The sequence below is a fragment of the Ursus arctos genome, unplaced genomic scaffold, assembly GCF_023065955.2.
Source record: "Ursus arctos isolate Adak ecotype North America unplaced genomic scaffold, UrsArc2.0 scaffold_21, whole genome shotgun sequence".
NCBI classification, from domain to species: domain Eukaryota; kingdom Metazoa; phylum Chordata; class Mammalia; order Carnivora; family Ursidae; genus Ursus; species Ursus arctos.
Genome location: NW_026622886.1, coordinates 13,179,620 through 13,206,138, shown reverse-complemented (window position 1 = coordinate 13,206,138; position 26,519 = coordinate 13,179,620). Strand labels below are relative to the sequence as shown.

At 43.0% G+C, this 26,519-nt stretch overlaps 1 protein-coding gene across 3 annotated transcripts in view; it reads left to right on the top strand.

Moving 5' to 3' along the window:
- The first annotated feature begins 2,330 nt into the window (after positions 1–2,330).
- The window catches only part of DRAM1 (DNA damage regulated autophagy modulator 1), a 37,511-nt gene continuing 13,322 nt past the window's right edge, over positions 2,331–26,519 (top strand). For 2 of the 3 annotated variants that reach the window (XR_008960767.1, XM_057316439.1), the window contains exons 1-3: positions 2,337–2,629; positions 18,964–19,031; positions 20,319–20,461. Coding sequence is in view for 2 of the 3 variants with exons in the window: in XM_057316439.1 (XP_057172422.1) it covers positions 2,499–2,629; positions 18,964–19,031; positions 20,319–20,461 (342 nt within the window). In the remaining variant the exon portion in view is untranslated. Of the gene's footprint in view, positions 2,630–18,963; positions 19,032–20,318; positions 20,462–26,519 lie in introns of all 3 variants that reach the window. The other variant, XM_026499802.4, reaches the window with a different exon arrangement.

Sequence of the window (26,519 nt, the reverse complement as noted above, 5' to 3'; positions counted from 1 at the left end):
TGTAGTTCAAACCTGTGTTATTCCAGGGTCATCTGTATGCATGGGAGAAACTCAGGGATGGGTAGCTCAAAGTGGCGGCTAGAACTCTGCATAGCATCTTAACAAGGGAACAATCAACTTGTAATGACAGGACAGAGGAAAAGGGTTTTAGGGTCCCAAGGGCAGAAACTGTAAGTATATGGGGGGAACCAATAGAGCAAAGTTTGTTTGCAGTTCCTCTGGTGCCATCTCTGAGCTGAGTTTAGAGCTGTCTGCAGCAAAGGAAATTTACATCCTTCCTTTAGACAGAAAGGAGGAGGGTAGAGAAATTTTCCTTCTTTTATTGCAGCTTAATAGCCTTCAGCTCAAAATAATTCCATGTCCAAGAAGCATATTTTGAAGTGACATATTCTGGGTTCCTTCACCAGTAAGGTTGTTTTCCAGGACTTTTGTATTTCTTACCATCATAAACTTTACTATTCTAGGGAGAGGGCATTTCATGATCTATGGTATGGAAGGCTCTTAGAAGGGAAAGCAGCACTATGCTTCTCAACACTGCTTGGCCCTATATGTAGTATACATGGTTATAGTTATATACCTATTTTAAATATATACATGTGTACAAACTTATTTTAAACAATGAAATACCTAGTACCATTATAGTCAGACAACTCTTACTGTGTTTGTGTTAACAGTTATTAGCCAATTGGGTTGCTTAAGGGAATCTCATAAGCAACAAAAGGGTAAGGTGATCAGGTGAGCTCCATGTGATGTAATTTCTTTGCCTCGGAAGGTTTTTAAAATCAGATGAATCAGTAGTAGAGTAGGAAAAAAAACAAGAAGGGCATAGGGAAAAGGAAGGAAGACCAGGGAAGAGAGTGGTTTTCCACATGCAGAAATCAAGGTACAGATGCAAGGTGGATCACCATGGATGGCAGCTCCTCTGATTTTTAAAAAGCCTTAATTTAAATTTGTATTCAGTACGGTGGTCACTCCCCCCACAGCCACAATGATATACTTGAAATACATATCTGTCCATATTCCTATAATTTCCTATGAAAAAGCAAAAATATAAAGTGAAATAAAAATAATTACCAGGGCTCCTGTGGGATGGTCTCTTTGCCCACCTCTCTATTCTCTGCCTTACACTTGAGTGCTTTTTCTTGTTCCAGAAACACAAGCATCTCCATGGTCTGTGCATTTTCTCCTGCTTTTTCCTTGGCCTGGAATGCTAGTCTCCCCTTTCTTTGCCTGGTTAGCAATCATTTACTTTCAAAAACTCTAATATCATCTGTCAGGAAAACTTCCCTGATCCTTTTCCCGGGCACTGGCCCCCGCCTGCCAACTCTTTCACTTTTTTATCTTCTATCTAATATTCCATATAATTTTATTTAATTTTGATACGTCAGTCTTCTGGCCCCAAGGTGCTATTTAATGTTTGTACCCTTTCCCCTAGCAGGATTTGCACCCAAGAAATGGTTATGTGACTGAAATGAACGCACGTTTGGTCACCGATGACCCAGTGCCTTCCGACACATGCCCTGGGCTCAGAATCTATAACCCATCCCTCAACATCACCATGCTCACAAGCGCCTCCAGAACACAAATTCTTTTTGCAGTGTTTGAGATGAGGTTACCGTTACTCATCTTACGTCATGGTTCCCAGCATGGGCGAACCCTGATCCGTGAAAGGAGAAAGGGAAATCTAATTTCTAGGAAATAACTCCAGGTCCGCTCTAGTGAAAAGCAGAACTATGAGGCACAAGCGGCCACTCCGGCTGGGCTGCCTCTCAGCCCCACCACGACTCTCACCGGCTCCTACACACTCTAGGTTTTCTCGTGGGCACCATCGAGGTGGGTGCCACGTCCGTGCCCCGTGAGTTGGTGAACGTCAGACCCATACACTTCTGTCCGGACCCCTGCAGCAGCAGCGGGATGGGGTGGATGTCGCCACACGGTGGCCACACTCTCAAGCCGCGACGGGCAGGCGGTGGGACCACGGAAGGGAAGCCCCTCCGCTCTGGGGGTACGAGGCCCCATACCCCGGAAACCCCCAGAAAAGGAGGGCCCGGGAGGAGCTGTTCTTTTCTCCGGAGTTGCGCAAGAGCCAGGACTGCAGGGCGGGCTGGGACGGGTCCGGGCACCCCCGCCCGCTCGCGCAGACCCCCGCCGAGTCCGAACCAAAAGCGAAAGGAGCCCGGCGCCGCGTCCCCGCCGCTCCCACGTTGCGTCCGCGGGGAGGTCGCCGCGCGCCTCCAAGCCCGCGGGGCCGCCGCTTTGTGACTTCACTGGTTTCGCAACAAGCCCGGGCGGCCCGCGCCCCACCCACCCCCGGCCGGCCGCCCGCCTCGCCGCCTGCCGCCTCGCTCAGTTTTCCGCGCTTCCCTGCGTCCGGGGCCGGGCCTGCCCTGCCGTCGCGGAGCCTCGGGTCCGGCCGCCGCCTGCGGACCAGCACGTGCGCGGCTCCCGCGCCCCGCGCCCGGCCCCGCAGAGCGTAGCGCCCTCCCGGCGGCCGCGCGATGCTGTGCTTCCTGAGGGGAATGGCCTTCGTGCCCTTCCTCCTGGTGACCTGGTCGTCCGCCGCCTTCATCATCTCTTACGTGGTGGCGGTGCTCTCCGGGCACGTCAACCCCTTCCTCCCCTACATCAGGTGAGGCCGGGCTGGGCGGCGGGGCCGGGGGCCGGGAGGAGGCGCCGCGGGGCAGAGCTGCCCTCGGGGAGGGAACGGTCCAGACCCGCTGGGGGGCGTCCTGCGGGGAGACCCACGTCTGGCGGCGAGGGGAGCGCGCTCCTGGCGGCCGGGATGGGTAGGGAGGCAGCGGGTGCAGAGCCGAGCGGTTCTGACTTTATCCTGAACACTGACCACTGAACCCAGTGGCGTCGGGAGGGGCTCAGGATAGACAGTAGAACTTCAGACGGACCGTGGGACAGAATCCCTGGAAGATGCTTCTTGGGCGGTATTGAAACAAGAATGGGGCCTGATGGATGCCATTTTTTGAGTGTGTAAGAGGCAGATCCAGGTGTGTGCTAAAACAGCTCACATATTTCACTTCCACTTCCCAACATCCTCGCGATGGATGTCCGGCTTATTTTTCATGCAAGGAAAGTAAGTATGAGCAGACGCTGAAATATCATCAGTGTGACACTGATGTCACAGCTAGGAATGGTGGAAGCAGAGTTCACACCCAGATCCGTCCAATCCAAAAGAAGGCTGTGTCACCTCCAGGTCTTTGGGAAGCGGGCTTAAGCTCTCCTGGATGGAGCTGCCCAGGATCCCTCCGGGTACTGCGCCCCCAAAGTCAGAGCCCTCAAATCGTCAGCAACTTATGACATCTCTTGGGTTGTCCTTACACCGTTTCTTTTTTCATGAGTTTTGGCTTTTACCTCTCCTGAGGGTCACTTCATCAGCGCCCAGGACGTCTTCATTCTCTTCAAATGGCTTCCAGCTCTGTGCCTAGCCCCATGGCAATGGGCGTTCCTTAACCATTAGAACGATCCATCCTTATCCAAGTGCTGTGACCTGCGTTGGTTGGTGAGGAAATAATAAAGTTGGTGACAACCAAGGTTTGTTACCACTGTATGATCATAGAGATTGTAGGGCTTCTCCCTCCTGCAGCCGTGCTGCATGGTGAGCAATGTTCTGTAATGTTTGTGGGCAAGGAAGGGGAAACGAAGGTGAGGCAAGAAGACTAGAGTTTGAAGCAAGGAGAGCAATGTGAAGAATAGTTCAGAGAAGCAGTTAACGGTGGTGGTTTTGCCCACTCAAGGGGTGTTCCGGGCATCAAGGAGACTTTCCCATCAGACCTGGTGCCCTGCTGAATCCTGGACTTGGTTTCTCATGGCTCACCTTAGTCTCACATGGCATTGTCTAGCTTCTCTTGATTCTGGAGCTGATAGATGCTCTTAGACTTGTGTAAAAGGGGGGAGTTTCTCTCCCTACAATTCTTTTTATTGAGAAAATAATAGCTGTGTTTGTCCTGGATCTAAAGTTCAGGAACCCATAGTATTTGATACTCACTGGCAGGCAAAGGCCAGGGCGGGGGAGCGAGGCGGGGAAGAGTGTCAGAGGCAGGAAGGCTTGAATCTTTGTGGAGATATCCTATATAGTTGTGATTAATAACACCACAAGGCGAAGTTGAAATGGAAGACATTCAGAAATGGAGAAGTGAGCTGACAAGATGAACCACTTGTGAGATGCTCAAATCACAGATGGTCCAAAGAATAGGTATTCAAGGAAAGGAAGCCCTTAGGAAAAGCTGAAGTTACGGGAGAAAAAGGCTGGAGATTGTCACCTTGTTGCCAGGAGCCAGCAGCCTACATTCAAACAGCAAACACATGTTTTGCTTGCCCTCAGGTGCTGGGGGCTTTCAGGCTGTCTGCTCTCTCTGCCTCCTTGGCCGGAGCACTCCCTTGTATGTGCCCCTCCTAGAAAACCAAGTCATTGAGGCAAAGGCAAGATTTAGATTAAGAATGAGATACCGGGAAGTGATGGGAGTAATGCCAGATTTATCCATTTGGCCCTTGAAATGTTCGACCTTATCTGCTATAACTCATCTGTGCTGTCAGTGCCTCCTGGTCCCCCTTACCCCCACTCCCTCCACTTCCCTCCTACTGCCCTGGCCTCCTTCCTGTGTCTTGAGCCTGTCGGGCACACCACCTCCTCATGACCTCTGCGCTGGCTCTTCCTCTGCCAGAATGCTCTTCCTCCAGAAATTGTCAGGCTTTCCCCTCACCTCCTCTGTTCCAATATTGGTGAGGCCGATTGCCCTATTTAAAACTGCACGCTAGCGCTCCTGGTCCCCCATATCTAGTCTTGTTATTCACCAGAGCAGCTATCATCTTCTAACAAACTATATACTTTATCTGTCTTCCTTCACTGGAATGTAAGATCCATGAGGGCTTTCAATATTTGTTGAATTAATATTTCTTGGGCACTCATTTTTGATACAGTTACTCTTCCCCCTAGGGCCACATACCTTTAGGGAAGGCTTGATAAGATCACTGGTCATTGATCAATGATTTGGATGTATTCAGGATGCTTCGTTTTTACGTGATGACATTGTTAAACCAGTCTGATGTTCTGGCATTTCTTAATGTTAAACACCTTATTTATTTATTTTTTAAGAATGTTGAACACTTTATTTTTTAAAAATTTATTTATTTGAGAGAGAAAGAGAGTGCACGCGCCCCCCCTACACACGGAAGTGGGGGGAGGGGCAGAGGGAGAACGAAAATCCTCAAGCAGACTCCCTGCTGAGCAGGGAGACCTCCTCTGCGGTGCTCAATCCTTGGACCTGAGACTGTGACATGGGCCAAAATCAAGAGTCGGTCACTTAGCTGACTAAACCACCCCGGTGCCCCCAAAACGTGAACACTTTAAATAAGAGCCATTGCATTTTAAATAAGAACCATAATCCTGGGAGGACTTCTTTCCAATATGACATTCAAACTCAGCTTCCTCATCACATATCTTCTTGTAACATTGTCATCCTGCAGCATATTGAATAAATGGGCAAATTTATTCAGTTCCACAGCTCTTAGACCTGTGGAAAGATGCTCAACTTCATGAATGGAATAAAAATTCAAATTAAAACTCACTGATGCCATTTTTCATCATTGGATCGGCAGGAACCTAAATTTTGATAACACACTCTATTGGTGAGACTTTGGGGAAACAGGCTTTCATATGTTGCTCGTGGGAATGTAAATAGATTCAGTCTCTATGGAGGGACGTTGGCATGTATCAAAATGACAAACATGTATCTGCAAGATTACTTACAGTATTGCTTTTACTAACAAAAGGCTGGAAGCAATGCAGATTTCCATCAGAGAGGACTGACTAAATAAATTGGTTTATTCAAAGAATATGTCAAAGGAAAGCTCTGTCTACATAGAATACTCTTTTTAAATTAATACATTAGTATGGAAAAATCTCCAATACATTGTTACATGGAAAAAAGCAAGATGCAGAGCAAAATATGCTACCATTAATGGGGTGGGGGTGAGGGGAGATAGAGGGTGTAGGGGGTAATAGTGTATACTTGTATTTGCTTGCATAAAGAAACTAATAAAAGTGGTTTGTGTGTGATGGAGGGAGGAGGTCATGGTCAGTGAGACTTCAGCAGGTGGAAAAGAGGGTGGGAATAAGACCTTGTGCTGTACTTTTTTATTTTTATTTTTTTAATTAATTATTTTTTAAAAGATTTTATTTAGTTATTTATTAGAGAGAGAGAGAGAGAGAGCACAAGCAGGGGGAGTAGCGGGCAGAGGGAGAAGCAGGCTCCCCACTCAGCAAGGAGCCAGTTGAGGGAGAAGTCCTGGGATCCTGACCTAAGCCGAAGGCAGTCGCTTAACCAGCTGAGCCATCCAGGCATCCCTGTGCCATACTTTTTTAAATTAGTCTTTTTATTTTGAGGTAATTGTAGATTTGCATGCAGTAATAAAACAATAATGCAGAAAGATCCCATGTGTCTTCTGCCCAGTCTCTCCCAAAGGCGGCATTGCTGAGCCGGGCATGCCTTGTTCTACATATTTATTCTTTAGTCACACAGACTGATTCCCTATCAAGAATTAAATTAGAAACATGCAATTCAAGCAGCTACTAAATTTAACAAGCTGGAAGAGTATAGTGCAATGTTTCTGTATTAGGAAACCATTAATGCCCTTAAGGTTGTCAAAACGAAGGACGAATAAAAGTCAACCTCAAAGGATTAGTTTGAATTTTTGCAAGGCCACACCCACATTCTCGAGCACAATCATACTTAATTCGTTATGGTTTCTTATATTTCCTCTGTGACCAAATCTCTCAGGCTATCTTGAATCAACTTTACTGATCAACTCCTCCCAGCTGATAAGCCACTCTCTTTTGTATCTTCTTCTTTGGCCTGTGTCTCATGCTTCCAGTATATTCTATGGCCCTTTATTTTTAAAGTTTTGTCGGTTCTGCATCCTGGTGGCTTTTTGTTAACCTAGTCTCATTTTTGTGCAAGTACTGTTTGCTGGGTAGATTGTGGTCTTTGGCCACTCCCGTTGTTCCTTCTCATGACCACAAACCTGCTCGGTGGTTGGTGGCAGAAAACTGGGTCACCTAGAATTAAGCCACCTTAAAACGGAGACCAAAATGGCGTAGTAAACAAAGTAAAGGAGGCTGGGTCTTTAACGCCAAAAATGAATCTACAAATTAGGGAAATTATTTTATCTTTCACTTGGTTAACATTCATAAAATTTAGGGGCGCCTGGGTGGCTCAGTCGTTAAGTGTCTGCCTTCGGCTCAGGGCGTGATCCCAGCGTTCTGGGATCGAGCCCCACATCAGGCTCCTCCGCTGGGAGCCTGCTTCTTCCTCTCCCACTCCCCTGCTTGTGTTCCCTCTCTCGCTGGCTGTCTCTATCTCTGTCAAATAAATAAATAAAATCTTAAAAAAAAAAAACCTATCATAAAATTTAGATTATAATCACAGTTAGGTGCTAGTTCTAATAATGAACAAAATTCATTATAATGAACACATCTTGTAATGAACAAAGCAAAATGAAAAGACAAAATTCTTATCATAAACAAAAATCTTAAAATGATTCAGGTGTGGATTTTTTTAAGGGAAGGGTATATACTTTTTCCAAGACAGTTTTATGATTATGTGAAGTCCTTGATTTCACATTTGTCTTGTGAAGGGAGATATGAAGAGGCTCATTTTCACAGACATGTTTTATGACTTCACTTTTTCCAATGACCATTCTTAATCTGTGTGTAAGGATATTTTTTTATAATAATTTTTTATTATGTTATGTTAGTCACCATACAGTATATCCTTAGTTTTTGATGCAATGTTCCGTGTGATTCATTAGTTGCGTATAACACCCAGTGCACCATGCAATACGTGCCCTCTTTACTACCCATCACCGGCCTATCCCAGTCTGTGTGTAAGGATACTGATCTTGATTATTGTCTGTTTCTCGCACAGAATATGAGTTTCATGAGGGTAGAGATTTAGGTTTTGCTCCCTGCTGCATCCCTTGCATTTATGGAAGTGCCAGACACGTAGTAGGTGCTTAGGAAATAGTGGCTGAATGCTGAGATAATTTATGCCAGATGGGCCTGCTTTCATTATGCCCGTTTTGCTCGTCTCCCTTCAGTTGTTGACTGATTCTGCCCGTGCTCACTGTTGTTTGGCTTGGGCTGCCATTCCTCCTGTTCTCCAACACCATTTCTGTCAACTTCATGAAATTCTCCGTGTTTTACAAGATTTGCAGCCTCACTGTGTGGTCAGTTTGACTTACATTATCGGATAGAGGAACAGCTTTGGAGCAGGCAACTTTGGTTAGAATACAACTCCACTGTGTGCCCTCGCTGTAGGACCTGGGACAGGTTGCTTGATTTCTCTCTGCTTTTCTATGGGTTAGTAATAGCACATCCCTTATGAATTAACATGTGAACTCACTTAGAACTCATTGACACCCTGGCGCAAGAACATAAGTTCTCCGTAAGCATTTGCTAATAGTATCATCAAGGGACCAGTCCATATTGGTCTGGATAGATGCTAGGATTAAGTAGGAAAGGACATTTGTTTGAGGGCTAATTTTATAAGTAATTGGTTTATTTGTGATTATAGCAGAAGGTTTCTTTTTAATTTTATTTTTTAAGTAATCTCTACCCCCAGCGTGGGACTTGAACTCACAACCCCAAGATCAAAAGTTGCACGCTGTATCCACTGAGCCAGTCAGGTGCCAGTATAGTGGAAGTTTTCTTAATCAACCTCAGTCAACTTGCTGGGTTAACTGGTAACCTCATTCTCTGAAAAATACAGGGACTGAAGCCAGTGGTCTCTGAAAGCCTCTCCCAACACTGGTCACTCTCTGGGGTGCTTGTCGGCTTCTCTCACCTGTTTCTTTGTATGCTTATCCAATGCCAGCTGTGTTTGTTCCCAAATGCATTTATGCCAGTTGTATTTTATTTATTGTAATTACGTGATTTAACTCACTGTACATAAACTGTTGGTCTGTGAATGCAAAAAAAGAATTGTAATTTTCAAGAAAATTCTGTTGAATGCTTTGGGAAGATTCAAAAGAGACAAGTTGTCAAAAAATTGCGGTCTATTTAGTCGTATTTATGACAAATGGAAAGACTTACAAAAAGTGATTTAAAAAAACTAGAAGGATTCTGCACTTAAATTGCTTCAAAAGCATCTTTAAGATTTCCTTCTACTTTAAAGAACCAAAAACTAGAAATGACATCATTCGGAGTAGATGTGGTTTATATGCCAGGGAGACACACGGTGGACTGGTGCTCACATAATGGTCTCAGCCATGTCAACAGGTAGGCAAATGAATGTGCGGACATTTATTTGCTTGTCGTGTGTATGTATCCACATAATTTTTTTTGTATCCACATAATTTTTTTAAAGATTTTATTTATTTGACAGAGAGAGACAGCGAGAGAGGGAACACAAGCAGGGGGAGTCAGAGAGGGAGAAGCAGGCTTCCCACTGAGCAGGGAGCCAGATGCGGGGCTCTGGACCCTGGGATCATGACCTGAGCTGAAGGCAGACACTCAACGACTGAGCCACCATAATTTGTGATGACTTCTGCCTAAACCAGCTTTTTTTTTTTATTACTAACTACATTGCATTTCAGGCAATTTTTGCCTCCATTTCAACCATAAGAGTGGGGTCTGGATATTTATAGCAGTGTTATCAACAATAGCCAAACTATGGAGAGAGCCCAAATGTCCATCAACTGATGAATGGGTAAAGAAGATATGGTATATATATGGAATGGAATAGTACTCAGCCATCAAAAAGAATGAAGTCTTGTCATTTGCAACGACATGGATGGCGCTAGAGTATATTATGCTAAGTGAAAGAAGTCAGTCAGAGGAAGACAAATATACCATATGATCTCTCTCATATGTGGCATTTAAGAAGGAAAACAAGTGAACATATGGGAAGGGGGAAAAGAAAAACAGGAGAGAGGGAAACAAGCCATAAGAAACTTTTTTTTTTTTCAGAAAACAAAGAACTATATTATAGAAATAAAGAGCAAACATGAACCCAACATTCTAGGAATCCTAGGAATTTCTCATTTCTTTACAAGTTCATACAAGCTTTACATGTCTATGTACTTCTACATTTCCATGTTTATATTCACCTATTTTTTTATAAAATTGGGTTCACTCCTACATATTATTCTAAAATTTTATTTTATTAATTAATTTATTATTGAAGTGTTATATTAGTTTCAGCTGTACATTATAGTCATTCAGTAATTCTATACATTACTTCGTGTTCATCAGGGTAAGCATAGTACCCCATCTGTCACCAAATATTATTACAATACTATTGACTCTATTCCCTATGCTGTACTTTTCGTCTCTGTGACTTATTTTGTAACTGGAAGTTTGTACCTCTTGATCCCCGTTATCTATTTGTACATATCATTTTGGATCATACTTTTTCACTTCTGTTTGTACGGTTACACAATATGGAGTTTTCCAGGGACAATAACTTGTGAAGGCGTGTTTTATGCTTTTAAAATAAAAAAGTAATAATCATAGTGAAAAAATCAGAAATACAGAAACAGAAAATAAATATTTCAAATCTCAACTTTCTAGAAATATATTATTGGCTTGACTTACATAATTTTGGACTCTATTTACATACAATCATTCAACAATATCTAATATATATGAGCAGGGATGCAAAATGCCCAAGGTTCATCAGTACAATCCATAGAATACTCATTACTCATCTTGTAAGATATATTTAAGTATATATGTAAGCATATTTATAAACAACAATATACATTTTTATCTTTTATACCATTAAGACCATGTCACATAGAGTGTTCATGCCCGCCATTCATCAGTTACCCCCGTATTATGACAATGTCCCGCCGTAAGAAACTCTTAACGATAGAGAACAAACTGAGGGTTGATGGAGGGATGTGGGTGGGGCATGGGCTGCATGGGGGATGGGTATAAGGAAGGCACTTGCTGTGATGAGCACTGGGTGTTGTATGTAAGGGATGAACCACTGAATTCTTCTCCAGAAGCCAATCATATTGCACTGTATGTTAACTACCTAACATTAAAAACAAACAAACAAGCAAACAACCAAAAAGCAGTGGGGTCCAGGGTAATAAATAATCAGATAATAAGTTCTGTGTGTAGAAAGTCACATATTCTGACATGATGTTAGTGACGCTTCAGTCTTTATAGTGCGGCGATAATTACTTCCTAGTATCTCTCAGCCATGGTGTCAGAGGATGAAAAGGTGGGCTTGCCATTGAAAACTTTCAGCTAGAAAACTATCCTTGAAATGATAATTTAGAGCTTCACATTTTCTTCAAAAAAACATTATCCAAATTACTTAATCCCGAGAAAAGCATAATAAGAAAATTGAAGGTCCCAAACTTTCACAGCTCAAAAATTAATTGAGGTGATGCATGCATCACCTATTGTTTGGCTTCTGAGTCAACTTTAAATGTGTGTAATTTCTTCTCTGTTTAAATTTTCCATTGTCATCGGATTGCATAAAATTCTTTTTTTTTCAGGAAAAATAAAATTGGGAATGTTTTCTTCTGTTACTCCTACTTCTAAAAAGACGGTAGAGTAGTGCTCAAAAGTCTGACTGCTGCAAGGCTACCAGTTTTTAAATATAAGTCTCAATTTCAACTTAAAAAAAGAATGTTCTACTCAACAGTCCTCCTTACCTGACAGGAACCGCGTGTCAGCCCCTCAGGTACCTGCGTTGTAGACGCGGTTCTTGCCAAGGACATCAGCGGATGTGGTCCTGGCTGTGGTTACATATCACTACAAACTCACATGGAAATGATAAGTTTTCATAGAAAGAAACTAAAATAGCACAGCAAGGGAAAGTTCCTAAGTTGTGTCCATTGAAATCAGACAGCTCTAGGTGCGTGGCTTGGCTTTCCCGTGTACTATCTGCGTGACCTTGAGCGAATTACTCTTCTAAGACTGTTCCCTCATCGTGAAGATGGGCGTAATAAGTACTTGCCTTACAAAGTTGTGCAGACCAAGTAAGATGTGCCTGGCCGAGTGTAAGTGCTGAGGAAATGTTAATTGTACAATTTCTTTTGTAATATTAGCAGCAATAGTCCAAGCAGGGATGGTTTCTAGAGACCCCTCTCAGAAAACTTCCCAAATCTGAGCTCTTATCACCTCCGGCTTCATTACCACCCAGGCCCCAGCCGCTGTCATCTCTTGACAAACTACTGAAATAGCTTCCTAACGGATCTCATTGGTCCATGCTTGCCTCTCTACAGCCTTTTCACAACATTCTTGAAGAATATCAATCAGCTTCATATCACTTCCCAGCGCTTAGCCCTCAACAGCTTCCCATCATCTTAGAATAACATTCAGAGTCCTTACCATGACCCCGGGGCTCCCCGCGACTTCCTCCCCCATAAGCACACACGCACTCGTGCTCACTCCTCTCCAGTCACACCTGCTTCCTTGCAGTTCCTCTCATACATTGCCACCGTAAGGCCTTTGACTTTGCTGATCCTCTGCTTGTAAATTTCCTGGCCCAAATATTCCACTTCATCCAGATCTCTGTTCAAGTCCCCTTCCCAGAGTACCCCGTCTCAAGGAGGCGGCTCACCTCTCTTTGAGTCCTGGATCCAACTTTCTTCACAGCATTCATCACCCTAGACTCTTTTTATTGCCCTCCACAGTCTGTAAGTTTCATGCAGGAGGGGAGTTTTCTGTTTTATTTGTCACCACATTCACCATGCCTGCAAAGTCGCCCGTTAGGTTGAAGGCAATCAGTAACTATGAATTGAATCAACGAATCCTTGATTCATATTAGATACTAAGCTTCTTGAAGGTTAGTGAGTTATTTTTTCATCTTTGTATCCCCATCACCTGGCATAGTTCCTGACACTTAACAATTAAAAAAAAATTTTTGTGGGACACCTGAGTGGCTCAGGCGTTGGACTCTTGATTTTGGCTAAGGTCATGACCTCAGGGTTGTGGGACCTAGCCCGGTGGCACAGGGCTCCCTGCTGGGTGTGGAGGCTGCTTGAGATTCTGTCTCTCTGGCTCCTTCTGCCCACCCCACCCCCACCAATTTGTGTGTGTGTGTGTGTGTGTGTGTGTGTGTGAAGAAAGAGGGAACTTGGACTGACGCTAGAAAGGGGGGCAATTTGCATGTGGGTGGGGTGAGAATAGAGTGAGTTGCTTGTATTTATAAGTAGGAAATTCTTTTTAGTTTGAAAATGGTTGATAGAGCTATATGGTGCTTCCCACTTCGGGGCAATCATCAGCAAATGAAGCTGCCAAAAAGTTAGCCCTAATAATTAAAAGTACCTAGTAAAATGTAATGACTTTTTATCATCCTACTTCTTCCTTTCAAATATTATATTTAAATATTGTGAAGATAAAGGAAGTAACAGTCTCCTTTATTGGTGCATTCAGTGTCTTCAGGTTTTAAGTCCTGATTAATTTTTCCAAGCAATGGGCCTGGAATCTAATAAACCTCAGCCTGGGCAAGCAGATAATTTTGCATATTGTCAGCTTGTCAGTCCCCCCTTCCCCCATAAACCATGACTCCAGGCTTTGGAATGACGGAATTTCTTGTATCCAGTGATTTAGAGAAGAGCACTCCATCAAGCTTATATTATCATGTAGGTCTTCTTTGCATTGTTTTCATTCCTTTGAGCATCAAATGATTATGCACTGGTGTAAATTCATAAATTAGTTTGGAGAAGGATGTTAGACAACTTGGAATTTTCCACGGTGAACTTAATTGGTAGAGATGTAAATAAAGGAAACGTAGATGTAAGTTGATTTCCTAGACACAATCCTACCCTAGAAACAACTGTCTACAAACAGCCTCAACAGCTTCTAAGTCACAAGCAAATGAACAATTACTTTCTATTCCCGTTGCAGTTTCCAGGAAGTGCGTTATTTACCAGGAGGCAAGTGAGGAGGTAGCTGGGATGGGGCAGGACCAGAACCATGTTGCTTCAGCCACACGGTACAGAATCATGTGGTGGGAGTTGGGTGGGCAGACTATTTTGCAAGGTTGGGAGGCAATCGGTTTCACCAATTCACTTATTCATTCTCCAGTTTCCTGAATCAGCACCCAAATATAGCTACGCCAACCAAATACTGCTCCCTCAGCCTTTGTGCAGTGAGATCATTTAGTGTGAACTTAAAAAAATAAAAATGAAAAGAGTCTACCCACAGTTTCTCTTGGTACCCCCTGGGCGTTATGTTCATCTGGATTCCAATGTCAGGCAGAAGATGTGATGTGATATTTATTAATGATGTAACATATTAGCTCAGAGACTGAAAGACTTAAAAGAACATTTTAAGGTAAAAGAGCCTTTCATTTTTATTGGTGATAATGGGCAACCACTACTATTCTTTTTTTTTTAAATTAAAGCATAATTAACATACAGTGTCATGTCGGTTTCAGATGTGCAATATAGTGATTCAACAGTTCTATACATTAGTCAGCGCTCATCATGATAAGTGTGCTCTTGATCTGTTTCACCCATTCCCCCACCCACCTCCCCCTGGCAACCACCAGTTTGTTCTCTGTAGTTAGGAGTCTGGTTTTTTGGTTTGGTTTGGTTTGTCTCTTTTCTTTGTTCATTTACTTTGTTTTTTAAATTCCGCATATGAATGAAATCATATGGTGTTTGTCTTTCTATGTTTTATTTGTGTCACTTAGCATTATACCTTCTAGGTCCATCTTTGTTGTTGCAAATGACAAGATCTCATTCTTTTTTATGACTGAGTAATCTTCCAGTGTGTGTGTGTGTGTGTGTGTGCGCGCGCGCGCGCGTGTGTGTGTGTGTGTGTGTGTAGCCCATATCTTGTTTATCTAATCCATGGACACTTGGGTTGCTTCAATGTCTTGGCTATTGTAAATAATGCGGTAACAAACATGGGGCGCATATATTTTTTCGAATTAGTGTTTTAGTTTTCTTTAGGTAAGTGCCCAGTAATGATATAACTGGATTGTATGGTAGTTCTATTTTTAAGTTTTTGAGGAACCTCCATATTGTTTTCCACAGGGGCTGCACCAGTTTACGTTCCCACCAACAGTGTAAGAGGCTTCCCTTTTTTCCACATTCTCACCAACACTTGTTATTTCTTGTCTTTTAATTCTAGTCATTCTGACAGGTGTGAGGTTATATCTCATTGTGGTTTTGATTTGCATTTCCCTGATGATGAGTGATGTTGAACATCTTTCCATGTGTCTGTTGGCCATTCTTTGGAAAAATGTCTATTCAAGTCCTCTGCTTATTTTTAATTAGATTATTATTATTTTTTGGTGTTGAGTTATATAAGTTCTTTATATATTTTGGAATATTAACCCCTTATGGGATATATCATTTGCAAATATCTTCTCCCATTCAGTAGGTTGTTTATTGATGGTTTCCCTTGCTGTGCAAAATCTTTTTATTTGGGATTAGTCTCAAATAGTTTAATTTTTTTTTTTTATTCTTAAAAGTTCTTAGAAGTGTCACATCTTTATTTGCTGCTTAGAAAATTTTCTTGAAATATTCTTGAGTGAGAGGTGCCTGCGTGGCTCAGTTAGCTAAGCGTCTGCCTTCAGCTCAGGTCATGATCTCTGGGTCCTGGGATAGAGCCCCACTTCGGGCTTCCTGCTCAGCAGGGAGTCTGCTTCCCCCCCCCCGCCCCTCCCCACTGCTCATTCTCTCTCTATAAATAAATAGAATCTTAGAAAGAAAGAAATATTCTTGAGTGAAATTTCACTATATGTAGTTAGGTACCATTTTGCCACTTAATGGGAATAAATCACACACTGAACATCCCTACCTGATAGATCGGGTACTTTGTGACTCAGATTGTATCTAACACGTAGTAGGTATCTCTTAAATATTTTGTTGATGAGAAGATAAATTTCATGGTATTTGTGGAGTCAAATAAAAAAAATTTTAAAGATGGTTACATTTAATCAAACGGCTGGTTATGAATGCAGGACACTAATATTTCCCCAAATTTTTGTAGTGTAGCCACTGCTTATGTTGTAGTGCCAGGTGTAGGAATGTAGGCCCATCGGTGCTCGTGCACTGATGGTAGGTGTTGTCGACTCTAATCCTGAAAGAAAATCAGACTTACTATGATAGTATTTGTCAAAAGTGTTTTACAATTCGGTTATGGCATTCGAGGAGTTACGAGGTCCTGCCTAGCTTACGCTTTGCTGGTATACAAGAAAGGTGTGATGCTGTCTTTTCATTACCGTCATGGTTCATCCCCACGGCGTGCTGGAACCAGCTGCTGCGTGCTTCTGAGAGACGAGTGTGTACATTTCTTACAGTTCAATGTTCAGCGACCTACATTTGGCAGCTTGAACTTTGACATGTTGGGAGCATTTACACCATGGAAATTGGCCTGTGCTACAAATCAGGCTCCCTCTGGAGCACATCAGTGTTCATTCTCTGCCCGCACCTGCAGTCATTCTAACTGCTCCGCTCCTCGCCTGCTGTAGGGCACACCGGAGACAGGGAAGTCAGGGAGTCAGATATCTGGACTGTGTTAACAACAAAATTTAACTGAATAAAATTTTAAAGATCTTACTGGCTTTATTCATGGATTCATGAATTGGGAAGTATCCAGTCTAGCAGACAGAAAGGAGCTCTGAGGAACTGTACAAAACGAAAGACTTATAGGCAGAAGGGAGAAGGGACAAGGAAGTTATACCTGGCAAATAGCCAATTGATTATTGCAAGCCTGCTTTCCCTATTGAGGGCAGGGGGTCTTATCAGGCAGATTACATAACTAATGCTGATCGGCTGATTCCTGAATGACTGGTTTAAGATTCCATTTCCAGGAGAGCTGAAACTATAATTAAGTCTCAGTTTGGTGACATGGGGCTTAGCATAAGCAACTCCATTTTGGGTGTGTTGTGTTTAATAACTGGAATATAGATTCATTTCCTTGATAACCTATGACCTTGAACAAATTATGTAACCTCTCTAATACCACTTTCTTCCTTAGTAAAATGGGGTTGAAATAAGACTCACCTCCAGGTTGTGAGGGTAAAATGAAATGATGTATGGTAACCACCTAACAGTGTCTGGTATGTAGTAAATGCTTAGTAAGTGGTATTTACTAAGTTTGGCGGGTTTTTTTTTTTTCATTTCTAGTACTGATATTCATTCAACAAATACATATGGAATGGCTATTTACAAAGCAGATTTGATTCTGCCTTATGGTTTTATTTTTATTTTATTTTTTATTATTTTAATTTTATAAGATTCTATTTATTTATTTGAGAGAGGACAGCATGAGCAGAGTGAGGGGCACAGGGAGAGGAAGATGCGGACTCCCCACTCAGGAGGTGGGGCTCAATCCCAGGACCCTGAGATCATGACCTGAGCAGAAGTCACTTATTAGGCTGAGCTACCCAGGTACCCCGTGTGGTTTTAAATGTACAGATAAACAAGAATAAAGTACCACCCTGAAATTCTGAGCTTTCAGATCACATGTTTGATGTCATGGGGACTGTACATCTGGGCCCTTGACACATGTCTTGGTTCGCTGTCCGTGGGCAAGTAGTTCCAGAGTCTGCTCGACTTATCTCCTATCAGGGCACCTTCTTCCCTCCAACTACTTACCTATCCCCATAAATATCCTCCCTCTTCCATTTCCTTCCTTTCTCCACAAATAAGCAAACAATCCCCCTGGCATGTGGCAGGTGCTGTCAGGCCTGTGATCACAAGTACTCTTGCATGACTCACTTGGAAGCTGCCTTTTTACATCCTGAGGCCAAGAACAGAAGGCTTGATTTCTATGTGAGATCTGATCTTTGGGCCAAAGTGCTGCCTGGGGGGTAAAAGCTGTCTCTACCTTTTTCCATGACTGGTTCCGGTCCCCTCCTCTTACCCACGTCGTGCTCAGAAAGACATCCCACACATTGTGCAGCCTTTTCCCCCTCAACATTCCTTTGGGGAGAAAAATGGTTATTTGTAGGAGAAATGATCGCGTGAAATTCTAAACCCTCCAGATTCTCACAGGTCCAAGTGCCGCTGAGATTGAAATAGAAATGGAAGTATTTGTTGTAAGGGGGAATCTTAACCTCTTGATACTCTTCAAATACTAAGTGTGCACAATCTGAAAGACTTATGCACACATGGACTTCTTGTGGAATTCCTCAGAGCATTTGAAGTGTGCCTTTCAACATGATCGGTGTTTCAATACTGAACTTTCAGAGCTGTTTTGAAAAGGGGAAGCACTTAAGACGGGTACGAGTTGTTTCATGTTGAGAACTCTTTGGCCGTCAGTTTTAAACTACTGCTTTATGGGACGATGTAAAAATGTAAACCTTGGTATGAATGAGTAGAACACAGAACACATCAAACACTACTTTCCAGCTCATTTAATTAATTTTTTCCAGCTCATTTAATTAATGAATTGATTGACCGCACCAGAAACATGCCCTGTTAAAATACTTTATCACAATTAATATATCCTTGATACCCTATTGCTTCCATAAATTCTGATAGGCATCAATACTATTGCTCAGTTTCCCACCGTCCTGTTGTCAGCAGTGGAAACTCTTGTGGATAAATCAGATTATTAAAAAAAATTAAATGATGTGTTTATGTATATTTAAAATCCAAATAGTTGCTTTTTCAAACTTGATTTTAGACTCCCTCCCCCCAAAATAGTCACATTCAGTTCTTAATGAGAATGAACACACACCAAGTTTTTCGGGCTTGATCATTTGAAAAACACCACTCTCATTCACTTTAAATATTTCCTAGCTTTCTACAATGGAAAAAAATTAAATGTAATCTCTCATGGTAGAAAAATGAGTTTTAGATTTTTCAGAGCTAGAATGAAAACACTTTACAATAAAATCAGACCAAGTCTTTATAATTCAAAGTGGCCAAACACACAGAAGAACCACCATAATAAAATTGCCAGTCACGTGCCTCCCCGAGGTCTGAGCAGAATTCCTTTTTAATAATGTGGACATTCCTCTTTGTCAGTGACACAGGAACAACACCTCCAGAGAGTGGGATTTTTGGATTTATGATAAACTTCTCTGCATTTCTTGGTAAGTACACAATAATTATTAATAATAAATGAAAAACTCATAGTCTCGAGTGAAGTGTGTTGTTTACAGTTTGTATATAATTTTTCATTATTTTTTAGCAGACTTTATTTTTCAGGACAGTTTCAGGTTCACAGCAAAATTGAGCAAAAGGTAGAGATTTCTCATATATGCCCAGCCCCCCACCCAGGGTCTCCCCCACTATCGTCATCCCCCACCAGAGCTGTACATTTGTTACAGTTGCTGAGCCTACATTGACATGTCATTATCACCCAAAGTCCACAGTTTACATTAGGGTTCGGTCTCGGCGTGTATAATTTTGTTTTAAAGGTTGATTTATTTGAGAGAGAGTGTGTGCGAGCGTGGGAGGAGGGGCAGAGGGATAAGCTTACACAACACCCAGAAGCTAAACAGTAAAGAAATTGGCAGATTTAGTAGATAAAAAATTTAAAGCTTCTAAGTGATGAAAGGTACAAAAAGCGAAGTTAATGTGCATAATGTGTGAAAAGCAACTGCAAATTAAAAACGAATAGACAAACTCGAGAGAAAAATCGGAAGAAATTTAAATGCAATTTTCAGAAGAAGAAATGCAGATGACCAGCAGACATACTGAAAGTTGCTCAATCTCAGTAATGGCCAGAGAAATGCAAATTAAACCAACAGGTTGCCATTTCTCTTTCATTGGATTGGCAATAATTAAAAAGGCAAGGGCATGCAGAATTGCTTTCAGACTCTGCTGTGACAGTAAAAATGCTACAATACAGTGTTGGCATTTTAATTGTGCACGGTTTTTGCTCCAGTAGTATTACTTCTAGGAATCTGTCGTCCAGAAGCACTGAAGGTGTGCCAGGGACTGTGTACAAGGCTCTGCATTGAGCATTGTAGCAGGAAAAACACAGACAGTGTAGACCTCCAACATTTGGGGAGTGACGAAATATATACCCTGATAAGGCCACTAAAAACAACGAAGTAGACTTATTTGCACCGACACGGTACGATCTCCGTGGTGATTTCCTTTACGTGAAACAAAGCAAGTCGCAGAACACATGCACAGTAGCATTTATGTGAAAAGGATAACAGGTTGGGGTGTGTGTGTGTGTGTGTGTGTGTGTATCCATCACACTGAAGAGAGAGTAAGATGGGGTGAGGAAGGACCGGGTGGGTGAGTGGGAGACTCTGGCAATTAGGAAATCGAAATACATATTTTAAAAAAGCAATGCAGAACTTTCCCTGTGTTTTTGTTCTAAAAGGTCAAATAATAAATTTCATCCAAGTACCTTTCCTTTCCAGGTGCAGCCACAATGTACACAAGATATAAAATAGTAGAGAAGCAAAATCAAACCAGCTATTTCAGCACGCCTGTTTTTAACCTGGTGTCGCTAGTTCTTGGATTGGTGGGATGTATCGGAATGGGCATTGTAGCCAATTTCCAGGTATGTCCTGAGGTTGGTTGTGTTCTTGGGGATGATGGAATATGTGTGTCTTGTGGAGAGAAGCAAGAACACAAGAGGAATGCTTGTGCCAGTATCAAGTAATTGATGCATTTATAAAAGTTGGGATAGTTTGCTTCTTAGAAACAAATCTTTCTCATTTGAAAGTCAGTCCTGCCTGGCACTGGGGAGAGGTGGGTGCATGTTTGCAGGATTATGAGAAAGGACGTTGAGCTCCGTGCTCTGGGCTCCGCATTGCTCCGTGTTCATTAACGTGGTTGATGGGTTGCAAGATCGACTTCAGTCATTGTAATAGTTTCATTAAGAGCATGAGAATATTTGGGGCACCTGGGTGCCTCGGTCGGTTGAGCCTCTGACTCTGGATTTCGGCTCAGGTCATGATCTCAGGGTCCTGAGATGGAGCCCAACTGGGCTCCATGCTCAGCTCGGAGTCTGTTTGTCCTTCTCCCTCTGCCCCTCCCCCCGCTTGAGCGCGCGCGCTCTCTCTCTCTCTCAAATAAATAAATAAAATCTTTAAAAAAAAAGAGTGTGAGAATATTTGAGTGTATGAGCGTGTGTGTTTACCAATTCACAGAGCGGCATCTGATCTCTTCCTCTGGCAGGTGAGGATGTGGGTAATGGGGGTGAAATTATTTGCTCAGGCTTACTCAGCTCATTCATTACGGAGCCAAAACATAGCCCCAGTGGAGCAAATTAACTTCTATGGTGACTCCTGTGGAGTCTGCTCGATATGTTCTTACTGTGCCAAGTGTTTGAAGAAACCCGACTTGTTTCATTCTAACTTGTGGATGCCTGTTCATCCCGAGGTCTCTTTCAGGAAGGCACGGGAACTGTTTGTCCGTGGAGACAAAATTTAATATTTTAAAAATATTTCTTGTACTTCAGATTTGTACTAGTTATCGTACTCTCCTCCTAGGGTTATTGTGAGGATTCCACAAGCCGATGCGCACTGACCAGCAGGCCTTCCGTGGCAGCCGCCGTGGCCGTCATCATTACAGGCTAACACTGCGCTGGTCCTGCTCTCTCCACCACTATTTTTTTTTTCAAGATTTTGTTTATTTGTCAGAGAGAGAGAGTCCACACAAGCAGGGGGAGCGGAGGCAGTGGGAGAAGGAGAAGCAAGCTTCCTGCTGAGCAAGGAGCCCCACCCAGGACTGGATCCCAGGAACCCGAGATGATGACAGAGCTGAAGGCAGACGCTTAAGCGACTGAGCCACCCAGGCGCCCCCTCTCTGCCACTGTTGTTTCTTTGCGGCCGCACAAAGGAAGTTACTCCAGGAGGACTTTTTGTTCTGCCTAGGAGTACCCCTTTAACTTTTTTCCCCCGCCAGAAGCGGGCTGATCTTGCGTGATGCTTATTTTCACAAAAAGGTGTCCCCTGGGCCACCGGCGGGCTGCTAGGGCATGCGTCCTGTCCCCCCGCCGCAGCCGCAGCTCTGGGCGCTGCACCTGGTACTGATCTGCAAGGGTAATCTGGCCTCCGCTGGTACCACGGCTTTCCGTCCATCTGCCAGTGCCCCCTCCTGCGAGAAGTCAGGACAGTCACTGTCAGAGAGTCCTGTCCCACCTGCACACGTGGTCTCATAGAATCACCTTTTCTGCACTGCGCACGGGGTTGCCATCTGTCCGTAGGGACATAGTACAGTGCTCTGGGGACTCTGTGCTGTTGTGAGGGGTGGGGTGGCAGACCTCCTTCCTTATACTGCATTCAGGATGACCTGCAAGGCAGGGATAGTGTCTTGGTTCTTAGGGCTAAAGTGTTTTCTTTCTAGAGAAAGAGTGTGGGAGCAGGGGGCGCAGAGGGAGAGGGAGAGAGAGAGAGAAAAATCTCAAGCAGGCTCCATGCAGGGCTCGATCCCACGGCCCTGAAATCATGACCTGAGCCAAAATCAAGAGTCCCACGCTTAATTGAGCCACCCAGGCACCCCTCAAGTTTTCATTTTTGAATATTATAAATCCACAATTATTGTTTCCTTGTTAACACTGAAAGGTAGAAAGGTGAGAGGCAGGTTGGAACAAGTCTACAGGGCTTTATGGAGGGCACTGTGCGAATAGATTGCTTCGGGCTCCATTTTACTTTCCTACCCTTATTGTCCCTTTCCGGCAAAATAAGACAAAGGCTGTAACACATGGGTGCAGGTGACATTGGTCGCATGGTGGAAACTCTTTACATTTTATGATTGTATGCATTTGGCTTTTCATGACAACCAATTTGCTGAAAATTTCCTATGTGACAGAATTTATGAAAACATTCAGTGCTTTAACTTCTATAATTCACTGACGACCTTAGAAGTCGGGTGGTATTATTTTCTTCGTTTGCCAGTGGAGAGATGGAGGCCCAGAGGGGTTCATACTTGCCCAAGATCATCTGAGCACAGAAAAGCAGAAGTGGACTTTGAATTGAAGCCATCTGTCTAGAACCTATGGGAAAGAGTTAACTTCAATGTCAGAATGGGGAAATCTCTGAGAGAAAAAAAAGCATGTATACAATTCACAGTTCTCACGCCGGAAAGCACGATGGGAAGAAAAATGGAATTGGAGAGGTGAGGGGAAGACGTGGAAGGGTAGAATCATTCGTAGATGGTGGGTATGGATTATTCAATGGGGAAGAGTATACACTATGTGATATCCTATCAGTTTATTCTCCAAATAACTCACGGAGTGAGCACAACAGCTGTCAGCTTGTAAACCAGAAAGGGCAGGAGTTAGAAAGAACACTTAGAAGTCAGATCATTGAACTTGTGGTTCTCTTGAAGGTTTCTATGAAGTGATTGCATCTTAACAAAAACCAGAAAGAGAATCTTAAACTTTCCTGAGAGCAAAGTATTTGCCTTGTCATTGTTCCCATAAATATATCTTTACAACTTCCTTGTTTGATATCCTGTAATTCATTTTCACCATGCCGTGAGCAAACCAACTTGAGCTGTTCCTTCCCGAGGAATTGGAGGTGTGCGGGCAAGAGAGCTCTGGCTGTCTCTGGGAGGTTTCCTTGCGTTGGAGCAAATTGCACTCATTAGAAGTTCGAGGAGCTGTCCGTCCTGAGCTGGTTGGGTGGGAAGGCTACTTCTTGGTGTGTCCCCACCAATGTCTCTCAATGCTTTACTTTCCTTCAAGAAATTTCCCCTTTTGGAAAAGTCAAGTTTTCCAAGACTTAACCCTTTCAGTATTCTAGGTTTCTTTTAACTACCTTTTAAATTAACAAGAGAGTTTCAAAAAAAGAGATCCAAAAAGGGTGCCGGGTTTTCATTTTTATCCTCTATCTAAAAGTCATGTCTGATTAAGAATCATTTCCCTTTGAGGGGCGCCTGGGTGGCACAGCGGTTGGGCGTCTGCCTTCAGCTCAGGGCGTGATCCCGGTGATCTGGGATCAAGCCCCACATCAGGCTCTTCCGCTATGAGCCTGCTTCTTCCTCTCCCACTCCCCCTGCTTGTGTTCCCTCTCTCACTGGCTGTCTCTATCTCTGTCAAATAAATAAATAAAATCTTTAAAAAAAAAAAAAGAATCATTTCCCTTTGAAAAGACATCTTTGATGAGAGAGTATGTACTTCACAGGGGAAAAGTACATCCAGATACAACTGCTGACTCAAGGACCTTCTGATCTGGTGATGTCAGGGCTAATGTGGGGGCCCATGAAGTTTGCAGATGAAGATCCTAAAGGATATGTTGAATCCGGGGCACCGGGGAGGGGGTGGGGGAGTTGAGGAAGCACATTCCGTCATAGTGCAATTGGAAGAAACAGAATATATAAATTCAGGGTGTTGATGTACTTAGCATAAAAAAAAATAGCTTGTGGAAAGCATCAAGAATCTCAGAACATTATTCCTGAAAATGACTCATTAGCAGCGGATGCCTTGCCTTTTGTTCATTTTCCCTTGCCCAAAAGTGCCTAACATTCAAAAAGGGGAAAAGATCTGTGTCTTTATTCTTTTATTTTATTGGTTTAATATTGGTTTTATATTTGGTTTAATACTATTGGTTCAATATTGTGTTTTTCCCAATGACACTGAGGTGTCATTGACATACAACCTTGTATTAGTCTAAGGTGTGTAACATAGTGACTTGATACATGTATATATCGCAAATCACAATAAGTTCGTTAACATACATCACCTCACATAGTGACAATTTTTTGTCTTGTGACGACAGCTTTTAAAATTTACCGTCTCAACAACTTTCGAATATGCGATACGCATTGTTAATTATGGTCGTCATGCTGTACATCCACGGACCTTATATCTGGAAGCTTCAGTCTTTAATCCCCTTTCCCGCATCCTCCATCCCCACCCCTACCCCTCAGCTCTGGCAACCATTGATCTGTTTTCTGTATCGGTAAGTTCAGGTTGTTTTGTTTTGTTTTAAAGATTCCACATGTCAGTGAGATCATACAGTATTTGTCTTTCTCTGTGTGACTCATTTCATTTAGCACGATGCCCTCAGTATCCATCCATGTTGTCACAAACAGCATGATTTTTTTTCTTTTTATGGGTGAATAACAATCTGTGCGTGTGTGTGTGTCACATTTTCATCATCCATTCATCCTTTGATGGACACTTAGGTTGTTTCTGTGTCTTGCCTATGTAAATAATGCTGCAATGAACATGGGGGTGCAGTTATCTTTTTGAGGTAGTGATTTCATTTCCTTTGAATTATTGCTATTTTTCATTGTAGTGAAATACATGTATAACATAGAATTGGCCATCTTAGGGGTCCCTGGGTGGCTCAGTCAGTTAAGCATCTGCCTTTGGCTCAGGTCATGATCTCAGGGTCCCGGGATCGGGCCCCGTGTGGGGCTCCCTCTCAGCAGGGAGCCTGCTTCTCCCTCTCCCTATGCCCACCCCCCTCAGGCTGGCTTTCTCTCACTCTCTCTCAAATAAATAACATCTTTTTAAAAATTGGCCATCTTAACCATTTTTAAGTGTACCATTCAGTGGGTTTTTAAAAATTCTTTTGAAGGTATATAAATATTTTAAATGTATTTTATTTTTCATATGTAATTTTCCTAAATCTATATGCCCGTCTTAAGTATCCTAGGAATACAGAATCTATATCTAATAAGTGACTAATTGATTTTCCATGTTGCAGAATGTTAATGCAGCCATATTTTATTATAACATAAATCAAGTAGTGGATTTTCCCCTATGTTACTAGGTTTGATACCAGGAAATAAGTTTCCTTAGAAAATAAGTTTGACCCAGGGTCCTGAGATCAAGCTGGGTGGCTCAGCTGGTTAAGTGTCTGCCGTCAGCTCAGGTCATAATCCCAGGGTCCTGGGATCAGGCCCTGCATCGGGCTCCCTGCTCAGTGGGGAGTCTGCTTCTCTCTCTACCTACCGCTCCCCCTGCCTGTGCTCTCTCTCTCTCAAATAAATCAATCAATCAATAAATAAAATCTTTAAAAAAAAGAGAAAAGAAAAGAAGTTTGAAAGTTTTTTTTTTTTAATTTCCTTTCCCATGTGGACAATAAAGATTTGATAACAGTTTATTTGTGAGCAGATGGAGAACACCCTGGTTTTGGGCAAGCCTGGGCGGCCCAAGTCAAAGAAAAATCTGGGAGGTACAGGGTGTGGATAGTGAGCTGGGGCCAGTAGGGGTCTGGGGCCCAAACCAGGCTCTCTTGGACAATACTTTAACTTGCCCCTTTGCAAAGCTCACGTTTTCAGGTTCAAGCAGAGACTCCATTGTTCAATCCAACATCACTGTTAAACCAGAAGATAGATGCCCATTGCACATTAGGAAAGAGCCTGAAGTGAGCTCCTTGCATGGTCCATTGTGAGCATATTTGTCATCAATACCAGAGTCTGTGCCTAGACGGTGCACGGGTGCCTTCTGGGTGAAATGCTGGTTAGAGGATGGGGGAGCGGGGCTTTGACTTGAATCTGCCTTCGCATGGCAAGGACAGTGTCTTTTTTTTTTTTTTAAGATTTTATTTATTAATTTGACAGAGACAGCCAGCGAGAGAGGGAACACAAGCAGGGGGAAGTGGGAGAGGAAGAAGCAGGCTCCCAGCGGAGGAGCCCGATGTGGGACTCGATCCCAGAAC